The sequence below is a fragment of the Aotus nancymaae genome, unplaced genomic scaffold (assembly GCF_030222135.1).
Source record: "Aotus nancymaae isolate 86718 unplaced genomic scaffold, 86718_ANA_hifiasm-v0.15.2.pri h1tg000003l, whole genome shotgun sequence".
In the NCBI taxonomy this organism is placed as follows: domain Eukaryota; kingdom Metazoa; phylum Chordata; class Mammalia; order Primates; family Aotidae; genus Aotus; species Aotus nancymaae.
This window is the reverse complement of record NW_026988414.1, coordinates 4,152,599-4,169,408: the sequence shown is the minus strand read 5'-3', so window position 1 is coordinate 4,169,408 and position 16,810 is coordinate 4,152,599. Positions and strand designations below refer to the sequence as shown.

At 56.8% G+C, this 16,810-nt stretch overlaps 1 protein-coding gene across 2 annotated transcripts; it reads right to left on the bottom strand.

Annotated features, from left to right (window-relative positions):
- Positions 1-228: 228 nt before the first annotated feature.
- Positions 229-9,928, bottom strand: AK1 (adenylate kinase 1). 2 transcript variants are annotated; one of them, XM_012458089.3, is made up of 7 exons: positions 9,876-9,928; positions 6,944-6,982; positions 5,331-5,366; positions 4,996-5,159; positions 4,139-4,255; positions 690-881; positions 229-464 (listed from the first exon to the last, which is right to left on the bottom strand). In XM_012458089.3, the coding sequence occupies exons 2-7, from the start codon at positions 6,948-6,950 to the stop codon at positions 396-398; spliced, it is 585 nt and encodes a 194-aa protein (XP_012313512.1). In that variant the 5' UTR covers positions 6,951-6,982; positions 9,876-9,928; the 3' UTR covers positions 229-395. The 2 variants fall into 2 exon arrangements, with proteins under 2 accessions (XP_012313512.1, XP_012313511.1); XM_012458088.3 differs by lacking the exons at positions 6,944-6,982; positions 9,876-9,928 and adding an exon at positions 5,701-5,787.
- Between the last annotated feature and the right edge of the window lie 6,882 nt (positions 9,929-16,810).

Below are 16,810 nucleotides of genomic sequence, written 5' to 3'. Positions count from 1 at the left end.
CTCTGCCTGAACGTGAGCCTCTAGGAGCAGGGGCCCCGCCACTCGGTCAGCGCCAGGTCCTCAGGCCAGACATGCCCTGTGCGAGGAAGGGCCCTGGGCCTCCCAGCAGAGCTTGAGGAGGGTGGCTGGCAAAATGGGGGCTGAGCGGCCTAGAAGGGATGGAGGGTGAGGGGCACAAGCACATGAATCAACTCCAACTGGAAGCAAAGAAAAAGGAGCATAACCAAATGTCCTTAGAAATTCCTTTAGTGCTCAGCTGTCCATGAAAACAGGATAAGCAGCTTCCTCCGCCTGTGCTCAGCCGGGCAGGGTGGAGGCGCTGCGCTCAGGCCAGGAGGACCTCGGATCAGGACGGGTGGGGCGGGGCCCAGAGCGGGGAAGCAGCTCCAGCGTCGCTACTTCAGGGTGTCCAGGTGGGTGCAGACCTGGGAGAAGACACTGTCCACGGAGCCCTCGGCGTTGACCTGTGGGGAGACGGGCCACGAGGGCGGAGTCGCCAGGCGGAGCGGGGTGGGCCTCACCATGGCAGGCCCTAGAAGCCAGGCCTGCCTCCCCCAGCCCAACCTGATTGACAGCAGTCCCCCATTGAACCAGTGGGGAAACCCAGGCCCAGGGACAGGGGCTGGCCTGAGGCTGAGCCACGCAGGAGCCCGTGTTTCCCGGCGCTCCCCTGGCCCAGCAGGGCACACCTTGCGTACGATGCCACGTTTCTCATAGAAGGCGATGACGGGTTCTGTGGCCTTGTAATAGGTCTCCAGCCGCTTTTTGATGGTCTCCTCATTGTCGTCCACACGCCCACTGGTCTCTCCGCGCTTCAGGAGCCGCTGGGTCATGGTCTCAGGGCCTGCGTCCACATACAGCAGCAGTGTGGGCTGTCCAATCTGCAGGCGGGCACCATGTCACAGGGACCCTGTTCCTGCCCCCTAGGGCCATCTCCTCCCCATCTTCCCACCTCTGAGGCCCCACGAGATACCCCCTTGGACCTTCAATCCCTTCCCCAAGGCAGCCTGAAAGACCTTCCTAAAACCAATCCTCCCTACCACTCCCCTGCTCAAACCTCTACCATGGCTCCCCAGTGCCCTCAGGAGAAAGTCCATACTCCTTGCCAGACTTAGAGAGCCTGACTCTCTCTGTTCTAGGCTCTCATCGACCTCCTTCCATGCCAGGCCTGTGCTCATGCTGCTCCCCCCGCTAGGAGCCCTCTGCCCCAAAACTGATCCTAACTCACCTTTACCTCAATACCAAGCACTTTCCATCAGGTTTCAGCCCAGAGCTCACTTCTTCAGGGCAGTCTTTCCAGTTCCACCCCCACCCCCCATTGCTCGCTGCCTCCTGGAACAGGCTCTTCCAGCCCTTTCTCTCTCCTTGAGAAGGTCTCTCAAGGGGCCCCTGAGGGCAGGGAGGCATCTGTCTCACAATTTGCCTTTGACAAAGGAACAAGGAATGAGGGAAGGGATCATTGGCTGCTGAGTTCTGGGGGGTTCTGAGCAATGTCACTATCACTGGGACATTATGTCGTCTACGTCATCCACATCATCTATGGGACACCTCAGAAAGGCAAGAGGAATAAGGCTCTGCAGCCCCTGCCTTGCTCAATCCGGCCACCAGAGCTGGGTAAGGAGTGGCCAACTGGGAGGGCAGAGCCACCCCAGAGCCACCCATGGCTGCCACAGCCTCAGGAATGGGGTGGGGACCTTCAAGCCCTGCCTCCTGCTTCCAACTGCCTGGGTCTGTCCTCTGGGGCTTCTGCACAGCTTTGACCCCTGACCCCTGTCTAGGCCTCGGGGCGCTGCCTCTCAGGTCAGGCTGTTTCTCGCCTCTGTCCAGCTGTGTGACCAAGAGACTTGTCCCAGGTCACACAGCTGGACAGAGGCGAGAAGCAGCCTGATCTCCAGCATTAGACTGACCTGGACCCAGGCTCACCCCTGCCTCTCTCTGTCCAGCTGTGTGACCTGCGGCAAGCCCTTTGTCCTCGCCTGTGATACCCATCCTAACACTCATCCCTAGCTCCTGAATAGTTAAAGGTTCAGGCTGACAGCGTCAGCTGCCTTCAGGGAGGACAGCTCCTGCTGTCTGATGACCCCGCACCACCCAGCAGCTGCTCTTATCTTACAGATCACCGTGGGGGCAAAGGCTGGGCCTGGACCCAGCAGTCTGACCTCAACTTCAAGGCCACCTGCCCCACCCCCTATCATCCATTAGCTGCTGAGCTCCTTCAGGGCACAGATTCACAGTCTCTGGTTCATCTGGGTCTCCAGAACCACACACAGTAGGCTCTTTGTAGACCCTCTGGCAGAGGTGGTAAATCTAGGAGGGCCAGCTCAGCCTCTGGGCTGAGATTCTGGCTGTGGGGCCTCAGTTTCCCGGTCAGAACAATGGGCATTTAGGCTGGGAGTCCACACCGAGCACTCCCAGTACCCAGAAAAGCCCTGGGCCCTTGGCCTGGTTAAGCCGGCCACACTTCCAGGCTGACCCTTCCTCCTTTGGTGAAGCCCTGGCGCCCCCTGGTGTCCAGAGCTAAGAAGACCAGCTGCCTGGACCCCTGGAGGCCAGGGCAGGGCGGAGCCTCGGGCTGAGTCTTCGGTCCTCAGCAACATCCGTGGGAGTGGTGGGAGGGGGGACTTTTTCTTTTTCTTTTCTTTTTGAGATGGAGTCTCACTCTGTCGCCCAGGCTTGAGTGCAGTGGCATGATCTTGGCTCACTGCAACTCCATCCAGCCAGGTTCAAGTGATTCTTATGTCTCAGCCTCCTGAGCAGCTGGGATTACAGGTGCCCGAAAGCACACCTGGCTAAATTTTGTATTTTTAGTACATGGGGTTTCGCTATGTTGGCCAGACTGGTTCTGAACTCCTGACCTCAAGTGATGCGCCCTCCTTGGCCTCCCAAAGTGCTGGGATTTCAGGTGTGAGCCACCGCTCCCGGCCAACTTTCATTAACTCTATTTTCTAGATGTGGCCCTGAGGGTCACAGGTGATACCACACAGCTGGTATGTGTGGGCCAACCCAGGACATCCCTCAGAACTGTGGCACCTGACCACACCGTCGGGGTTCTGAGGTCTGAAGGAAGCCAGCTAACCCCCATTTCAGATAGGGAAGGCGAAGGGCAGAGCGGGGTAGACGCTTTCCTGAGCTCTTGCAGCCATTCAGAGGTCAAAAAATAGTCTCCTACTCCCAGATGAGGCTGGAAGCTACGGAAGCCTGGAAGGTCCCATGGAGATGGGAAGTGGGATGGGAGTCTCATCCTGCCCCAGCCCACTGGGATGCCCGTTAGGCTCCCCCAACCTTGCCGACCTCTCCCTCCTAGGCCCTTGCAGTCCCATCTGTTTCTCCCAAGGAGCCTTGTGACACCAGCGCTAAAAGTGCACGCGTGTGCTCATGTGCATGTGTGCGAGCAGGCGTGCATCCCTGCATATGTGTGCTGCATCCATGTCATGCACAGGGTCTGCTGCTGTGAGTATGCATGTGTGCACATGCCTCTGGCCCTCTGTGTATAAACTTGCAGGCCTTGTGCACACGTATGCATGTGTGAGGTGCCCTGTCCTGGGAAAGGTGTGTCTGCAGGGCACTTATGCTAGGAAGCTCACGGCCATCGTTCTCCAGGCCTGCTCTTTGCAGCCAGGCTCCTCATGACCCCTGGAAGGAGACTGATGCCCCTCCATGGCCTTTGCAGCCTCCAGCCAGACTGGAACTTCCATCTCCCATGTCACCCCTTGTCGCCCTGCCCACATTTTCTGTTCTCCCCACACTGGCCTTGCCCTTCCATCCCTGCCAGTGCTGTTCCCTATCCCTCTGTGTATTTATGGAGGGCCAAGCCCCACACCTGAAGGGCACATCTTATCCAGTCCCCACACTGCCCCTTAAGGCAGCTGTGACCTGGTCCCCCACAACTCCCTGCATTTTGCAGATGGGGAAACTGAGGTTTGGGAGGCAGAATGACTGGCCCAAGGTCTCAAGCTGTTGAGCTGGAATCCGAGCCCAGGTTTGGGAACTCCCCTGCCTGGTGCTTCCCCTTCTTCTAGACTTTGAGAAAGTCTTCCTGGTTTTCCTCCTCACCCACACTCCACGAATCAGCCTCTGCTCAGAACTCTGCCCGGCACTGCGGCCCCCACAGGCCAGCCCATTCGGGTCAGAGCCTTACCCGCCGCTCAAATTCTTCTCCCTGCTGCACCTCCCGCGGGTAGCCGTCGATCAGGAAGCCTTTGGAAGTGTCAACTTTGGCCACCATGGCATCCCGGAGCATGTCCAGCACTGTCTCCTGGGGCACAGCAAGGGAGGAAGGGGCCATGAGCCTCTCCTCCCCACCCCATCCCTCCTCCCAGCCTTTGCTCACACTGCTGCTGCCACCTGAAATGCCCCCTCCCCTATACAAATGTCCCAAACAAGCCTCCCCGTCTTGGAAGCCTCCTCGGAATTGTGGAGAGCTCGACAGTGAATGAATGATGCATTCACTCAACAGCATTCACTGAGGCCCTCCTTCCAGCCCGGTGCTGTCCTGGGTCCCGAGGACACCGCCATGGGCCAGTCAGACCTTCCCTGCCCTGGGAAGCTCAGGGGCTGGCGAGGGCACAGACAGCTCCACAGCTGATTTCTCCATTCCCAAGCATGGCACAGGTTGTACGGGAAGAGAAAGGGGGGCTTCTGAAGTAGAAAACTGGGGAGTCGTAGGCCAAACCTGGGGAGTTAGGGAGGTCTGAGAGCCGAAGAGGAAAGAATATTCCAGGCAGGAAGGAGTGCGGCCAGTTTGAGGGGACAGAGGCCAGAGTGGCTGAAGGATGGAGGGCAGGGGGATAGTGGGGGGCAGGGCAGAGTCCTGCAGGGTCTTGGGAGCTTCTGGAAGGAACTTTCTGTCCAGGGCAATGGAGAACCACGGAAGAGTTCAGAGCTGGGGGTGGTCACTGTCAGCTTTGCCTGTGTGTCGTGGGCTTTGCTGCTGGTGGGACACCCACTCAGGGTTACTGTCACCTCCTCCTCCTCACCCCACCAGGGCCCACTCACCAGCGGCACCAGCTGTCCCTTCTCCATGATTTCCGACAGCTTCTTGCCCCTGGCCGAGCCCGAGCTGACCTCGGCGCGCAGGAGGTCCCCGGTGGAGAGGTGGGTGTAGCCGTATGTCTGCACGATCTTCTCACACTGGGTGCCCTTCCCCGAGCCAGGCCCGCCTGCAAGCGCCCGCCCATTCATGGACCCTGAGACACAGGGCTCCAGGAGGGACAGGGGCTGCCAGGGTCCCCCAGTGAGGGAGGGGCAGAGCCCAGCAGCAGCCCCAGGCCTGGGCTCCCTCTGGCGCCTGTGAAGACCCTTGCCGCGCCACCCGCCTGCCCGCAACTCACCCACCACAAAGATGATCTTGGTTTTCTTCAGCTTCTCTGCGGGAGAGAAAAGGGGAGCAGGGCTCAGTCACTCGCTGGCCCCACAGCCAGAGGCACCTCTGGAGTCCCAGGCCTGTGCTGGGCCTCAGGCGGAGGGACAGACACCGATGGTGCTCCTGTCAGGGGGCAGACAAGTCACAGCCCAGAGTGAGCAGGGATGTGAGAGAACGCTCAGAGCCTGGGAGAAATCAGAGAAGGGAGGGCACTCCCGGCAGCCACACGGGTAGGGGCAAAGGCCTGGAGGCTAAGAACTCTCAGCACAGCCAGCGGGCTGGGCCACCAACCCTCATGGCACCTCCCTGCGGGTGGCTGGACCCCTGGGGCTGGTCACCTCTGGCTCTCAGGTCATCTTCTCTGCGGGGGTCACTTGAGGAGCAGCAGCCCATGGTCCCGTCCTGCTGTGTCTCCCGTGTCCCCTGCCCTTCCCCTCCCAGGCCCTGGGTCGGCCCATCGCCCGCCTCCCCTGGCAGTGCCAATGTGGGCTTGGCAACCACAACATAGGTTGCCATGGAGATGGTTGCCGGGGCGAAGGGCTGTGGTGGGCACGTGGAACTCTTGCCCAGAGAGGGCGGTGAGCTTGGCTCCAGCCTCTGCCTCAGCCTGCCTGCAGTTCAATCCCAGCAAGGACACAGCCCCACTGGGCAGAGGGAAACTGAGCCCAAGAGAGGCAGGGCCTGCTTTAGGGATGTCAGAACCAAAACCAGAACCCGAGTCTCTCCCTGGGCTTTCAGGCTTCCCTGCTTCCTAGGGAAATAGAGGACCAGGCTGTACCCCACCTTGCTGTGTGACTTAGGAAAGGCCTGCCGCTCTCTGGTTCTCTGACCCTTCCCCAGGGAGGAGGTGGGCTGGGCGGCTCCCAGGGGCTCTCCCAGCCATGAGGCTGGAGGCCTACAGGAGCTGTTAGAACAGTTCCTCTTGGGGGCTCCTGTCCTGGGGGTAGGGGAGGCCACACCCCTGCGGCGGTTGATGTTTGGAGCTCAGGAGTGGATGCATGACAGCTGCTTTTAGGCGGCAGCAGCAGGCCTGCCAGGCACCTTTCAGAGCTGCCCAGGCCAAGGCGCAGTGCCAGGGACTGGACGGCTGGTGCTGCCAGCAGCCGTGAGCGGGCCTGTTCTGCACTCTCTGCCCGCCTGTGCCTCCCTCTAGGTCCCAGCCTGTAGGAGCCAGGAGGGCCCAAGACCTCCTCGAGGCCTACCCCCACTGGATGACAGGGAAACTGAGTCCCAGAGAGGTACAGGAACTTGCCTTGTCCTCACTAGGCCTGGTGTTCTGTGTATCTGTGACCTCCCCATGGGGCAGGGTCTCAGCCCTATAAATCCAGCATAGTGGGTGAGCGCTGGGGCCCCCAGGAGCCTTGGGGAGGCCTCATCACTTCTAAAATTAATCTTGGAAATGGCACATTCTGTGAGAGGCCAGAGGAAGATACTGGAGGCTCCCAGCCACACCCCCTCTGGCAGCCCCAGAGCCTCCTCCAACCCCTCCCCCGCCCACAGAATGTCTACCCCATAGTACACCCCCTTAACAGACAGGCACGCTGAGGCCAGGCAACAGGCAAGAGGAGACGAGGCTCATACCTTCCATCCTGCCGAGGTCCTGGGAGCTGTGTCAGCGCTCTGCAAGACAAGGGCACGGGTTGGGGGATTTTCCTCCTCCCCCTGACTCACCTTCCGCTAAGCCACACCCAAGGCAGCCGGTGTGTGCCAGGCCCGACACATGGTCTGAGGGCAGAGGAGGCCACTGTGGGCAGGGAAGGCCCAGGACCTTCCCTGAGAAAGTCACCTTGGAAAGTCACCTTTCCTCTCTGGCATCCATGGCCTCACCTGTCACAGGACGGCAGTAGCCCCCTCCCATCCACCTGGGTTCCCGTTTTAGGGGCTGGGACGGTGAGGATGGCACCGAGGGACATGAACAGCAGCCACAGCAACTGCAGAGCTGCTCCCCTCAAAACTCCCAGAAAACAGGGCGTGGGGCCAGCGTCTGCCCAGGTGCCTTGACAACGCTCCCCAGGGCCAGAGGGAAGCTGCCAGGAGGCGGGAGGTGGCCAGGAACTGTGTGTCTGGGACGTGGTTTGGCCGGGGAAGCTCTAAGGGACACAGAGGCCTGGGGTGGAGGAATCTCCGGGAGCCACTCGCATGAACACAGCCCTTTACAGTTGTCAAAGTGAGGCAGTCCAGGCCCTCCCCTCTACAAGTCCAGCACCCAGCCCCATGCATGGCCCTGCCCCCCCCCACCCTTTGAGGATCTGGTTTTACTGCCCCCACCTTGCCTGCCCAAGAGCCCAACCACGCCTGGGACCCCACCCTGTGCTGCCACAGCCCCTGGGACCCCCACCTTGCCCCCATCTCAGAACCACCCTCTGGATACCTGTGGCCCTACCTCTCCACTCCCACCTACCAGCCCTCCCCAAGGCCACTCACGACCACCACAGCCACACTCCCCTCCAGCCTTGACCCCCAGCCAGCATCCCCACCCACACCAGGATCTCACCCCAGGCAACCATGCCACCCTCTTCTTGGCTCCCCAGCCCTGTGCAGGCCTCTCGCCCCAGCCCCAGACATCCATGCAACCCAGACAAGCCCCAGAAGCCTCAGAGGCTTCTCAGACTCTGCCCTCCCCGAGTCCCCAGCTCCAGGCCACAATGGCTAAGCCACAGGCTGAGTCAGTGTGAAGGCTCCCCTCTCCTCTCTGCAGCCCTACACACCCACTACCCGACCCTCCACTCCCCACCCTCTCTCCATCTGTCTCACCACCATGTCCTGTGCTAAGCAAGGGGCCTGGGCCACTGCCCCCGCCTCCACATGGGCCTCAAAGCCTCCACACCCTGCCAGGCAATTTGCAGGATTTTCTCTGGCAAGCATTACACCACATCACACACCTGCTTACAGCCTTGCATGTGTGGCCCCCTCGGCTCCCTGACAAAGCCCGCACCCCTTGACAGAGCAGACAGGGCCTGGTGAGCTGAACCCTGCTGCCCTCTGCAGCCCTATCAGCTGCCACTGGCAGATGTTGTACCCAATGCCTGGATGCCTTTCCCCACCTTGCTACTGTGTGGGACTCAGCTTAGGTGCCACCTCCTTCAGGAAGCCCTCCTAGACTGCCTTTCACTCCCACAGTGGCAGGTGCCTCCTAGGAACCTGCCCGCACACCATGCTGTACTGGGCCTCTCTTCTGTGCTGCGGGCCTGGGGTCCCACTGACTGGGCCTGGCATGGGCTGAGTGCAGGGCTAGGGGGAGCCTCATTCCCTCCTCACTGCGGTCTTGGGACGAAACTGAGACATGGGGAGGAGGACAGACTGGCTCGAGGGCTGGCTAGGGTCCAACGCAGCCCAGAGTTTCTGCTGCTCTGGGCCTGGCACCCACTAGGAGCTGAAGTGGCTTTGCTGATGGCCCTGCTGCCCCAGGCAGGAGTGGCAGCCACTTTTCCTGCTGAGTGTGCCTCAGCGGGGTCAGGCAATGCCAGGCACCCCTCAGCAGTTGCCCACGGGAGGGGGAGCGTCCTGGGCCAGGGACAACCACAGTGAAGACCTGAGAGGTGGCCCGGACCCCACCCTGCCCCGCCCCCTCCTGGTAATCTAAGCCCCTCTGTTCTGCTGGCACCTGCCACTTTCTTGCTCCAAAATAACTTGGGTCGTGAGGAGGCCTCACAGAGTCCAGAAGGCTAGGATGGAGTTGGGTTACGCGCTAAGCACCAGGCCTTATAAGGCCCCTGGGTCAAGGCCCCAGCGGCTCCTAATATGACTGGGTGGTCTGCTAAGGGACCTGTGGGACTGAGGCCCACCCAGAAGGACAGTGACTTAACCCCAATCACAAGGCAAGGCCAAAGCAAGCCCTGGTCTGCAGCCCCTGACCCAGCCTAGTTGGTTCCCAGTGGTTGGCAACTGACTAGGGTTTGAATCTCAGCTCCAACACTCAGCTGTGTGACCTTGGGCAGCTGGCGTCTCCTCTCTGGGCCTGTCCTGCTGCTGCTGAGGAGTACGGGGTGGCCACTGAGCAGTGCTGTGGGAAGGCCCCAAGCGCTGGCTCTGGGGCTCCGGTCAGGAGTCGAGGGTGAGCCCTGAGCTTCTGGGGGGTGTCCTCCAATGCACCCAGCACTAGAAGTGGCGTGACAGGATAGCCCCCCCAGCACAGAGGCTGCCCCTGTCCAGGTCCCCTGGGGCAGGGAGCCAGGCCACAGCTTCTTCTCCCTGGGCCCCAGCTGGGACGTGCCAAGGGCAGTGACCTGGAGCCCCAGGAGTGCCAGTCGGAACAAAGGGGTGACTATCTGGGAGGCTGTGGGTGAGTGGGGGGCTGCAACACACACACATGCACACACACACAAGCACGGATCCACAAAGGCACAGGCAGCGAGGCACCGATCCCCAGCGCCCGGGAAACACAGCCAAGCAAAACACACACGGATCACAACCACGGATACACAGCCGCACAGACCCCGGAGAGCCCGGCACCAGCACGCCCCCACCCTCCCCGCGGAGGCGCCCCCCCCGACATGCGCGGGCACGCACTGACCTGGGGAGGGGTACGGGTGGCCGCCGGGGCCGGTGCGTGCCCTACCCGTCCTCGCGGCCGCCGGCAGAGGCGACTATTTATAAGGCTGTCAGCGCGCGGCATGCCGGGAGCCGGCGCTCCCGAAGGCAGGGAGGGCGGGAAGGAGGGAGGGAGAGCGGACCGGGGACCGGGAAGGGGGGCGGGACCGAGCCCCAGCCCGGGTGCGCAGCGAGACCGCGCCCGGCACCGTGCGCCCCGCACCGTGCACCCTCAGGTGGCTGTGCCCACATACGCGCACTACGCTTTACAGCTGGCCGAGTTTTCCCTTTCGGTACCCCCACTGTGCCCAGGGTACACTCCAGGGTACAAGGCCAGGCTTTCCCTATGATATAACTGGAGAAACTGAGGCTCGGAGAGGAGCGGCTCTTTGCACAGAATCCCATAGTGCATTGGTGACAGAAAGGCCAGACCAGGGAGCCAGGGGACTGAGGCATGCACTCAGGGGCTTTGCTGACCACAGTCCCCAAGCTGGCCCTCAGAGCCTGGCCAGGGGCCCTGGCCAACACCCATCTGGGACTCCTCCTCCTCTGTTGGGAGGCACCCTTCGAGCTCCTCTGGGACTGGAACCCCCCAGGACCCAAAAGACCACCCAGTAAGGTAGAAGATGATAAGAAACCATCCCTGCTCCCATGGAACTGCTGGGCAGCTCCCAATGAGTGAGTGCTAGGATGTGGGACATTCAGAAGGCTGTGGATAGGCAGAGAGGGGATTGGCGGTCCTGATGAAAAGAATGGCTCCCATTAACGAGCACTCACTGGCTAAGCAGTGGATTCAAACCGCACCTGTGAATCCTGAGACATAGCAGAAGAACAGGAGGCAAGCAAGTGAAATAGGCTTCGCGAGGCTCCCTGGTAGAAAGCCATGTGTTTGTCCAGCGTTTTGCAGGGGGACTGACACATAGTAGTAGATGCTCAGTGATGTAGCAGGGCAGGGATGGGAGCCCAGGACTATCCAGCTTTGGAACTCACACACTTGACCACCAGACCACATTACCACCTTGAAGACAGCAGCCCCGAATGGTGAGGTGGGTGGAATTTGGAATTTGTCTTATAGGCCCTAGGGAGCCATAGAAGGTATTGGAGCAAGAGAGTGAGACTACCAGGAGATTGAGATCGCCTTCAGTGCTGGTGCCTCAGCAACCACAGCAGCCAGGAGACCAGGAGGCGTGGGTCTCTGCCACCTGTGATGTCAGACAAGTCCTTACTTCTTGGGACCTTAGTTTCACCATCTGGGGGCGGGGGCAGGTGCAGTGGGGTGAGAGGTTCTGCATTAGAAGCTGTTTGAAAGACCTTCTCAAGGGTATGTGCATTGGCACCTTTGGGGAAAGCAATTGACAAAGTAAATCAAAATTTCAAATGCACTGGGCATGATGGGTCACACCTGTAACCCCAGAACCTTGGGAGGCCAAAGTGAGAGGATCACTTGAGCTCACTTGAGCCCAGAAATTCCAAGACCAGTCTGGGAAACATAGTGAGACCCTGTATCTAAATATAAAACACACACACACACACCCCTTCAAATGTGCACTTCTACTTTAAGAAATTCATTTCAAGGAAACACGTGGGCACAAATTTACACAGGAAGGTTTTAAAATGCCAGTGGGGACTGACTGGGATGATCGCACAGCCAAGGTGGGTGAGGAGTTGGCAATGTTGGCATAGGGTATGAGTGAGAAAGGAAGCCCAAGTTCTTTGTGGTTAATGGGACAAGAAGCTTGAGACACACATAGCATTGGTGAGAACCAGGCAAAAGGCCCCACTGTACTCCTCTGATCCCACTTGCATAAAAATTACTTGAGTCTGGGAGCGGTGGCTCATGCCTGTAATCCCGGCACTTTGGTAGGTGGACGCAGGAGTGTCACTTGAGGCCAGGAGTTCAAGACCAGCCTGGGCAACATAGTGAAACAGTCTCCATTCTTTAAATGAGAATAATAAATTTTTAAAAGACTCTAAACATGCAAATGCGTATGTATGTGTGTGTATATGTAAAATCTATTCTCAGACTTTTTTTTTTTTGCACCTTAACTCTACGAAGTTAAAATCACATTGTCTTACAATCAAATTGACAACATCTTAGAGTGGGTGAAATGAAATAGACACAGAGGGCAGGTGTGTGCATATGACCACCTAGCCGGACTGGCTGGAGATGAGACTTCCACTTCCTACTTAAAGGCTTCCCCAGGCTTTCTTTTTAAACTTTTTTTTTTTTTTTTTTTTTTTTTTTGAGACGGAGTTTCGCTCTTGTTACCCAGGCTGGAGTGCAGTGGCACAATCTTGGCTCATTGCAACCTCTACCTCCCAAGCTGAAGTAATTCTCCTACCTCAGCCCCCAAGTAGCTAGGACTACAGGCATGCACCACCATGTCTGGCTAATTTTTGTATTTTGAGTAGAGACAGGGTTTCACCATATTGGCCAGGCTGGTCTTGAACTCCTGAGCTCAAGTGTTCCACCTGCCTTGGTATCCCAAAGTGTTGGGATTACAGGTGTGAGCCACTGCGACCAACGCCCCCAGGCTTTTTTTTTAAGAGTCAGGGTCTCGCTTTGGTGCTCAGGCTGGAGTTCTATGTCGCAATTATAGCTCACCACAGCCTCAAATTCCTGGGCTCTAGCAATACTCCTGCCTTGATCTCCCAAAGTGCTGAGATCACAGGTGAGTGCCACCATGCCCAGCCACCCAAGAATTTGTGTTTTTCCATACAGCAAGCATCTATTACTTTATATATAAAACAATTTTAACATGGATAAATCTTAGGGACATTATGTACGTGAAATAAGCCTGTCACAAAAAGGCAAATACTGTATGATTCCTTTACTTTTAAATATCTAAAGGAGTCAAACTCATAGAAAAAAAAAATAGAATGATGGTTGCTAGGAGCAGGGAGAATGGGGAGAGGGAGTTGCTGTTTAATGGGTACAGAGTCTCAGATCTGCAAAATGACAAAATTTTGGAGCTTTGTTATCTAATAGTGTGAAAATTGTTAAGATGGTTAATTTTATGTTATGTGTTTTTTACCACAATTTTTTTTTTTTTTTTTTTTTTGAGATGGAGCCTTGCTCTGTCACCCAGGCTGGAGTGCAGTGGTACAATCTTGGCTCACTGCAACCTCTGCCTCCAGGATTCAAGCGATTCTCCTGCCTCAGCCTCCCCAGTAGCTGGGACCACAGGTGCCCACCACCACGCCGGCTGATTTTTTTTTTGTATTTTTAGGGATTTCACTGTGTTAGCCAGGATGGTCTCAATCTGCTGACCTCGTGATCCACCCGCCTTGGCCTCCCAAAGTGCTGGGATTATAGGTGTGAGCCACCACACCTGGCCTACTGCTATTTTTAAAATAAAATAAATAATTTTTTAAAATAAAAAAAATCAATTTTAAGTATCTGTCTTATTTTATTTCCATGTGAACTATGGATTTTCTACCAATTCTGGAATAGTAAAGTTTCAGAATTTTAATTCCCAGGTATAACCCAAGGAAAGAAAAAAAAAGAGAGGGAGAGAAAAATTGGAAGAGGGAAAGAAAAAAAAATTGCATGAGCCTGGGCACCGGGGCTCACATCTGTAATCCCAGCACTTTGGGAGGCGGAGGCAGGAGGATTGCTTGAGCCCAGGAGTCTGAGACCAGCCTGGGCAACATAGCAAGACCTTGTCCCTACCAAAAAAAAATTTTTTTTAAAAATTATCCAAGCGTGGTGGTGGCTGCCTGTAGTTCCAGCTACTCCAGAGGCTGAGGCAGGAGGACTGTTTGAGTCCAGGAGATCAAGGCTACAATAAACCATGATGACACCAGTGTACTCCAGCCTGAGACACAGAGCATGACCTTGTCTCAGAAAAAGAAAAAACTTCATGGAGGAAAGATCTGGAAGATTATACCCTAGACTGTTACAGGGAATAGGACCCAGTGATATCCCCCTTTTCTATTTTATATCATCTGTATTAAGTTGTTATGATCAAAAAATCTAAAAACAAACATAAAAATGAAACGAATTTTTAAAACATTTAAAAATATTTTCTAGTTTGTGACATTTAGGAACATAATTAAAATGAAAATATTTTGGTTACGGCCAAGTGCGGTGGCTCGCGCCTGTAATCCCAGCACTTTGGGAGGCCGAGGCGGGCAGATCACCTGAGGTGAGGAGTTCAAGATCAGCCTGATCAACATGAAGAAACCCTGTCTCCACTAAAAATACAAAAACTTAGCTGGGCATGGTGGCGCATGCCTGTAATCCCAGCTACTCAGGAGGCTGAGGCAGGAGGAGAGCTTGAACCCTGGAGGCGGAGGTTGCGGTGAGCGAGATCACGCCATTGCACTTCAGTCTGGCAATAACTCCATCTCAAAAAAAAAAAAAAAAAAAGAGAAAAGAAAATATTTTGGTTAAAGAAAAAATTCTGACCAGGCATGGTGCTCACACCTGTAATCCCAGCACTTTGGGAGGCAGAGGCAGGCAGACCACTTGAGGTCAGAAGTGTGAGACCAGCCTGACCAACAAGGTGAAACCCCACTTCTATTGACAATACAAAAATTAGCCAGGCATGGTGGTGCACGCCCGTAATCCTAGTTGCTTGAACCAGGGGGACAGAGGTTACAGTGAGCTGAGATCGTGCCACTGCACTCCAGCCTGGGTGACAGAGCAAGACTGTCTAAAAAAAAAAAAAAAAAAAAGGAACGAAATAAAAAATTCCAAGACTTGAAAACAAGCTGGCATGGGGGGTTGCAGGGGATGTACCGGGACCTCCTCACTCTGAAGTTCACATGTGGACTTCAGCATGTAGGGGGACTGGGAGCTGCTCCAGGAGGGCTAGCTGGTAGGGCTGAGCTCAGTGGAAACTACTGAGCATCCGCAGGAAACACATGGTTGCTGGAAACAGCTGGACCAGAAACCCAGAGAGAAGCGGCTGCCGCTCATTAGGTTTGCACCTGGTGGGAGGCGCCCCCTCCCAGGGAGGGGTGGGGTAGGGCCCTCTGCACAAAGGCGAGGAAGCACCGACCTCACTGAGGTACCTGGGAGAGGGGTGCAGGTGCAGACGGAGGTGCAGGAAGGCCTCGAATGCCAGACGAGGCAGTGGGTTTGGAGCTGGCCAGTGAATGGGGAGCCAGTGAAGGTTTCAGGGTGAAGAGGGCCGTAATGAGGTGGGCTTCAGGAAGCTCACTTTGGCAATGAGTGGGCCAGTCTTCACTGGGTCACCTGAAGGGGTAAGAGTTTGAGGAGCTGGGGACTAGGCCCACCAAAGTCCCACCTCCTGATGCTCCATTGAACTTCCCACTGGGGAAGTGACCCCCTCTTGATGCCCCTCCTACTGACCTCCCCCTCATGCCCACCCATGGACAGACAGAAGAGCCACAGCATTCTGGGAGAAATTCTACCTCAAAACCTCTGCCTGGGCCGGGCGCAGTGGCTCACGCGTTTAATCCCAGCACTTTGGGAGACCCAGGCAGGCAGATTGCTTGAGGCAGGAGTTCGAGACCAGCCTGGGCAACATGTGAAACCCTGTCTCTACTAAAAATACAAAAATTAGCCGGGCATGGTGGCAAGCGCCTGTAGTCCCAGCTGCTTGGGAAGCTGAGGCATGAGAATCACTTGAACCCAGGAGGCAGGGGTTGCAATGAGCCAAGCTTGCACCACTGCACTCCAGCCTGGGTGACAGAGCAAGACTCCATGTCAGAAGAAAAAAAAAGAGCCACCAGCACAGTGGCTCACAGCTGTAACGCTGGCACTTTGGCAGGCCAAGGCTGGTGTGTCAGAAGGTCAGGAGATCGAGACCATCCTGACCAACATGGTGAAACCCCGTCTCTACTAAAATACAAAAAACTAGCCCAGCGTGATGGCACGTGCCTGTAGTCCCAGCTACTCAGGAGGGTGAGGCAGGAGAACTGCTTGAACCTGGGAGGCGGAGGTTGCAGTGAGCCAAGATAGCACCACTGCACTCCAACCTGTTGACAGAGTGAGACTCCATCTTAAAAAAAAAAGAGGAAGAAACCCATGCCTAGACCCAGATTTCCAGAAGCCTTTGCATGGGGTTGGATGGGTGCCACATTCCCACATTCCATGCCCTGCCCACACATGGCTTTCTGCTCCCCATGTAGACTTTACATGGAGTCCCAGTCTCTCCAGTCACCCTGGCCCCACTGCCACCAGTGGTCTGGTTGGCTCCTGGGCCCTGGGCCATGCCACCTGTCAGCCTCCTGCCCATCCTGTGGTGGTCCCATTTGACTTCTCTAAACAAGAAGGATGGAGGCTCTGTCCCCCTGAGGCTGACATTTAGGGCCTTGTGCTATCTGGCCCCAGGAAGTCTCATCTGTCACTGCTCCCTCCTGCTGCAGCCTCACTGCCTACTGGGTGAAGCTGGGGGTCCCACCATGAGACTTCTCTGTGGGCCACTACTCCCACCTGACACTCCCACCCTCATCAACCGTGTCTAATACAGTGCACGGCATGCAGCTGCTTATTAGCTATGCGAATTGAGAGGCAGATGCAAGGTGCCATTCATGCCTTCCAGCCCCAGTCGCCACCATCCTGGGTGGCCCGGTGCCCAAAGGGCTCTCTTTCCTGCCCCCAGCAGGTCGGGGCCCCTGGGAGATCCCAGCAGGTTGCCTGCTCATGTCTCACACAGTCACTCTTTGTTAGGCCTCGCTCCAGAGGACATCTTATCTGCTCAAACAGGTTGTAATCTCTGGAGTCACAGACCTCATGCCTCCTGCCAACCTGGAGTACACAGCCCTCTTGCAGAAGCAGGAGGCAACTCGGAGACCACCCACTCGCCACAGCCCTGCCAGGGTTGCAGCCCCGCCAGGCTCCTTCCTGCAGGGTTTGGCAGGAAATCCCAGCTCCCAGACCCTTACGGAGCTGGGAGATCTCTAGCTCTGTGGCCTGGGATGTCTTTCCCCGACCCCTTCTGCACT

Bases quoted from the DNA above. Each gene is read 5' to 3' on its own strand.
- AK1 (XM_012458088.3), bottom strand. From the start codon at position 5,755: ATGGGCTGCTGCTCCTCAAGTGACCCCCGCAGAGAAGATGACCTGAGA. The intron at 5,367-5,700 runs GTGACCAGCCCC...TCTCTCCCGCAG, and splicing joins AGATGACCTGAGAGCCAGAG to AGAAGCTGAAGAAAACCAAG. The intron at 5,160-5,330 runs GTGAGTTGCGGG...GGGCGCTTGCAG, and splicing joins CAAGATCATCTTTGTGGTGG to GCGGGCCTGGCTCGGGGAAG.